A 7,819-nucleotide genomic window follows, 5' to 3' on the forward strand; every position below is an offset into this window, starting at 1 on the left:
CTGAAGGGGACCGGGTTGGTACAGGTGGCTGAACACTGCAGGGACCTACGGGCATTATCTCTGGCCAACCTGGGGTCCTTAAAGACCTGGAACTACAGCGCCGCCCTGCTGGACACACTGAGGAACTGCACCCAGCTCACCCAGCTACGGTGAGACTACATACACCTACCATACACACTAACATACACACTACCATACACACACCATACACACCAGAGGTCGACCGATTAATCGGAATGGCCGATTTCAAGTTTTCATAGCAATCGGAAATCGGTATTTTTGGACGCCGATTTGCCTATTATTATTTATTTATTTTTTTACACCTTTTATTTAATCTTTATTTAACTAGGCAAGTCAGTTAAGAACACATTACTATTTTCAATGACGGCCTAGGAACGTCCTGCCTCGTTCAGGGGCAGATGACATATTTGTAACCTTGTCAGCTCGGGGGATCCAATCTTGCAACCGTACAGTTAACTAGTCCAATGCTCTAACACCTGATTACATTGCACTCCACGAGGAGCCTACCTGTTACGTGAATGCAGTGCGCTAAGGTAAGTTGCTAGCTAGCATTAAACTTATCTTATAAAAAACAATCAATCAATGACTGTCATTGCTCCAATGTGTACTTAACCATAAACATCAATGCCTTTCTTAAAATCAATACACAAGTATATATTTTTAAACCTGCATATTTAGCTAAAAGAAATCCAGGTTAGCAGGCAATATTAACCAGGTGAAATTGTGTCATTTCTCTTGCGTTCATTGCACGCAGAGTCAGGGTATATACAACAGTTTGGGCCGCCTGGCTCTTTGCGAACTAATTTACCAGAATTTTACGTAATTATGAGATAACATTGAAGGTTGTGCAATGTAACAGGAATATTTAGACTCATGGATGCCACCCGTTAGATAAAATACGGAACGGAATAAACGTTTTGTTTTCGAGGTGATAGTTTCCGGATTAGTCAAAGGTATATGGTTTAGAGAGAAATAGTCGACGCGTTATAATTCCTGTAATAACTTGCGGCGGAACTTGAAAGGGGTTCCTTCGTTATTTTACCGTGTCTTCCATAGAGAATGTCTTGATCTACTTCAAATAAGGTCTGTGTTTCGTGCAGGCTTAAACCGCCTCTACGTTTTGATACCCGTGTAAATCTCACTAGGATAAGGTAACGTTTGTCAACATATTTTCATAAATCCACTCTACAATTTTTTTTTATCTTCGCTTATATTTAGCCAATATTGATCAGAGTTACCTTGTCCTATGGATATCTACACAGTTATAAAATTGGCACGGTGGTGTAAGCCTACACGAAACACAGACCTTATTTTAAGTGAATCTAAAAATATCCTATGGAATAAATGAAGGAATTGCTTTTCAGATTTTGCTAGAAGGTGTCATGGGAATTATGACTCGCACTTTGGTTGTCAATTCTTACCATGCCCATTAGTAAAATAGGATTTCCTGCATATAGAAATTACAGTTTTTGTTTTCAACATTCATCACAGGTAACTTAAACTCTATTTTTATTCAAACAGTTGAGAGTATTTGTCTCCTAAGCAGACTCTTCAGTACCATTGTCACTTCAGAGCTGTGTGCGTGTGTGTATTTATGTATTATATTAAGTTAAAATAAAAGTGTTCATTGTTCATTCAGTATTGTTGCAATTGTCATTATTACAAAAATGTGTGTGTGTGTGTATGAAATATATATATATTATATATATTTTTTTATTAATAAATCTGCCGATTTAATCGGTATCGGCTTTTTTTGTCCTCCAATAATCGGTATCGGCGTTGAAAATTCATAATCGGTCGACCTCTAATACACACACACCATATACACCATACACACACACCATATACACACACCATACACACACACCATATACACCATACACACACCATACACACACACACCATATACACCATACACACACCATACACACACACCATATACACCATACACACACACCATATACACCATACACACACCATACACACACACCATATACACCATACACACACACCATATACACCATACACACACCATACACACACACCATATACACCATACACACACCATACACACACACCATATACACCATACACACACCATACACACACACCATATACACCATACACACACACCATATACACACACCATACACACACACCATATACACCATACACACACCATACACACACACACCATATACACCATACACACACCATACACACACACCATATACACCATACACACACACCATATACACCATACACACACCATACACACACACCATATACACCATACACACACACCATATACACCATACACACACCATACACACACACCATATACACCATACACACACCATACACACACACCATATACACCATACACACACCATACACACACACCATATACACCATACACACACCATACACACACACCATACACACCATACACACACCATACACACCATACACACACCATACACACACCATACACACCATACACACACACCATACACACACCATACACACACACACACCAATACACACCATACACACACATACACACACCATATACACCATACACACACACACACACCATACACACACACCATACACACCATACACACACACCATACACACACACCATACACACCATACACACACACCATATACACACACCATATACACCATATACACCATACACACACACCATATACACACACCATATACACCATACACACACCATACACACACACCATATACACCATACACACACACCATACACACACCATACACACACACACCATATACACCATACACACACCATACACACACACCATATACACCATACACACACCATACACACACACACCATATACACCATACACACACCATACACACACACCATACACACCATACACACACCATACACACACACCATACATACACACACCATACACACACACCATACACACCATACACACACCATACACACACACCATACACACACCATACACACACACCATACACACACGGCATACACACACACACACCATATACACCATACACACACCATATACACACACCATATACACCATACACACACCATATACACACACCATACACACACACCATATACACCATACACACACACCATACACACACACCATATACACCATACACACACACCATATACACACACCATATACACCATATACACACACCATATACACCATACACACAGCATACACACACACCATACACACACCATACACACACACACACACCATACACACACCATACACACACCATACACACACACCATACACACACACCATACACACACACCATACACACAGCATACACACACCATACACACACAGCATACACACAGCATACACACAGCATACACACACCATACACACCATACACACACCATACACACACACCATACACACACACCATACACACACACCATACACACCATACACACACCATACACACACACCATATACACCATACACACACCATACACACACACCATATACACCATACACACACACCATATACACCATACACACACCATACACACACACCATATACACCATACACACACCATACACACACACCATATACACCATACACACACCATACACACACACCATATACACCATACACACACCATACACACACACCATATACACCATACACACACCATACACACACACACCATATACACCATACACACACCATACACACACACCATATACACCATACACACACCATACACACACACCATATACACCATACACACACCGTACACACACACCATATACACACACCATATACACCATACACACACACACCATATACACACACCATATACACCATACACACACACACCATACACACACACCATATACACACACCATATACACCATACACACACCATATACACCATATACACACACCATATACACCATACACACACCATACACACACCATACACACACACACACCATATACACCATACACACACACCATACACACACACCATATACACCATACACACACACACCATATACACACACCATATACACACCATATACACCATACACACCATACACACACCATATACACCATATACACACCATATACACACACCATATACACACACCATATACACACACCATATACACCATATACACCATACACACACCATATACACCATACACACACCATATACACACACCATATACACCATACACACACCATATACACACACCATATACACCATACACACACACCATATACACCATACACACACACCATATACACACACCATATACACACACCATATACACACACCATATACACCATACACACACCATACACACACACCATATACACCATATACACACACCATATACACCATACACACACCATATACACACACCATATACACCATACACACACCATATACACACACCATATACACCATACACACACCATACACACACACCATATACACACACCATATACACCATACACACACCATACACACACACCATATACACACACCATATACACCATACACACACCATATACACACACCATATACACCATACACACACCATATACACCATACACACACCATATACACACTGAGGAACTGCACACAAGTATTACTATATTATAATACTATATTACAACAATATTATAATATACATTATATATATACATCAACAGGCCTTTATGTTCTTTATTAGCCACAAACTGTTCTATACATTATAGATACATTATTATATTATTTACTATTATATATACACATTATAATCATTATATACACATTATATACATTATACACATTGTATATACGTTATACACATTATATACATTAGATACATTATACACATTATTCATATGTTATACACAATATATATACGTTATACACATTATATATACATTATACACATTGTATATACGTTATACACATTATATACATTATACACATTATATATACGTTATACACATTATATACATTAGATATATTATACACATTATTCATATGTTATACACAATATATATACGTTATACACATTATATATACATTATACACATTATATACACGTTATACACATGATATACATGATATACATTATACACATTATATATACACGTTATACACATGATATACATTATACACATATACACGTATATACACATATATACACGTTATACACATGATATACATTATACACATTATATATACGATATACACATTATATATACATTATACACATTATATATACGTTATACACATGATATGCATTATACACATGATATATACACGTTATACACATTAGATACATTATACACAATTTATACACTATTTATATACATTAGATACATTATTCATATGTTATACACAATATATATACGTTATACACATATATGCATTATACACATTATATATACACATTATACACACATTATACACATTATATATACACATTATACACATGATATACATTATACACATATACACGTATATACACATATATATACGTTATACACATTATATACACATTAGATACATGATACACAATATATACATTATACACATTGTATATACACGTTATACACATGATATACATGATATACATTATACACATATACACGTATATACACATATATACACGTTATACACATGATATGCATTATACACATGATATATACACGTTATACACATTAGATACATTATACACAATTTATACATTATTCACATTATATATACGTTATACACATTAGATACATTATATGTACATAATATATACACATTATATATATATCCATCAACGGGCCTTTCTGTTCTTTACTGCTGTTCTTTATTAGCCACAAACTGTTCTACACATTATACACATGAAATACATTATATATACTATTATACACATTATATACATTATATATACTATTATATACATTATATACATAATATATACACATTATATATATATATATATATATACATCAACGGGCCTTTCTGTTCTTTACTGCTGTTCTTTATTAGCCACAAACTGTTCTACACATTATACACATTAAATACATTATATATACTATTATACACATTATATACATTATATATACTATTATACACATTATATACATTATATATACTATTATACACATTAAATACATTATATATACTATTATACACATTAAATACATTATATATACTATTATACACATTATATATACTATTATACACATTAAATACATTATATATACTATTATACACATTATATATACTATTATACACATTAAATACATTATATATACTATTATACACATTAAATACATTATATATACTATTATACACATTATATATATATATACATCAACGGGCCTTTCTGTTCTTTACTGCTGTTCTTTATTAGCCACAAACTGTTCTACACATTATACACATTAAATACATTATATATACTATTATACACATTAAATACATTATATATACTATTATATACATTATATATATATATATACATCAACGGGCCTTTCTGTTCTTTACTGCTGTTCTTTATTAGCCACAAACTGTTCTACACATTATACACATTATATATACTATTATACACATTAAATACATTATATATACTATTATATACATTATATACATAATATATACACATTATATATATATACATCAACGGGCCTTTCTGTTCTTTACTGCTGTTCTTTATTAGCCACAAACTGTTCTACACATTATACACATTAAATACATTATATATACTATTATACACATTATATACATTATATATGCACATTATATATATTATATAGCTTGAAGGAACTTTTAAAGTTCTTGAAATGTTCCGTATTGACTGACCTTCGTGTCTTAAAGTAATGATGGACTGTCGTTTCTCTTTGCTGAATTTAACCTGTTCTTGCCATAATATGGACTCGGTCTTTTACCAAATATGGCTCTCTTCTGTATACCACCCCTACCTTGTCACAACACAACTGATTGGCTCAAACGCATTAAGAAGGAAAGAAATTCCACATTTAACTTTTAATAAGGCACACCTGTTAATTGAAATGCATTCCAGGTGACTACCTCAAGAAGCTGGTTGAGAGAATGCCAAGTGTGTGCAAAGCTGAAGAATTTGAAGAATCTAAAATATATTTAGATTTGTTTAACACTTTTTTGGTTACTACATGATTCCATATGTGTTATTTCATAGTGTTGATGTCTTCACTATTAATCTACAATGTAGAAAATAGTACAAATAAAGAAAAACCCTGGAATGAGTAGGTGTGTCCAAACTGTTGACTGGTACTGTATATAATGTGTGTGTGGGTAGGTTGGAGCAGCCCTACCTGGTGTGTAACGGTGCATTCTGGGAGGCGTTGTCATGCTGCTCTCGTCTCCGCCGCCTCTGTCTCATCTCGCGGAACGGAACCTTCCACCCCGCTGCCGTGGTTACCTTCATGGAGTGCTGCCGTGACGTCATGGTGTGTCACATGTTCTTGGGCGGAACTCTGGTGGCGTGTCGCACGCTACAGAAAACACTGCTAGACCGGTGAGTCTGTCTCTCTGTCTGACCGGTGAGTCTGTCTCTCTGTCTGACCGGTGAGTCTGTCTCTCTGTCTGACCGGTGAGTCTGTCTCTCTGTCTGACCGGTGAGTCTGTCTCTCTGTCTGACCGGTGAGTCTGTCTCTCTGTCTGACCGGTGAGTCTGTCTCTCCGTCTGACCGGTGAGTCTGTCTCTCTGTCTGTCTCTCCGTCTGACCGGTGAGTCTG

General features: G+C 35.9%; 1 protein-coding gene across 1 annotated transcript in view; it reads left to right on the forward strand.

Annotated features, from left to right (window-relative positions):
* The window catches only part of LOC120040511 (F-box/LRR-repeat protein 18-like), a gene marked incomplete at its 3' end in the record, with an annotated part of 16,919 nt that extends 9,321 nt beyond the window's left edge, over positions 1-7,598 (forward strand). Inside the window, exons 5-6 of the mRNA XM_038985628.1 lie at positions 1-149; positions 7,380-7,598. The exon at positions 1-149 is cut by the window's left edge and continues 933 nt beyond it. Of these exons, the coding sequence (XP_038841556.1) occupies positions 1-149; positions 7,380-7,598 (368 nt within the window). The remainder of the gene's footprint in view (positions 150-7,379) is intronic.
* Positions 7,599-7,819: the final 221 nt, after the last annotated feature.

The sequence above is a fragment of the Salvelinus namaycush genome, unplaced genomic scaffold, assembly GCF_016432855.1.
Source record: "Salvelinus namaycush isolate Seneca unplaced genomic scaffold, SaNama_1.0 Scaffold3585, whole genome shotgun sequence".
NCBI classification, from domain to species: Eukaryota; Metazoa; Chordata; class Actinopteri; order Salmoniformes; family Salmonidae; genus Salvelinus; species Salvelinus namaycush.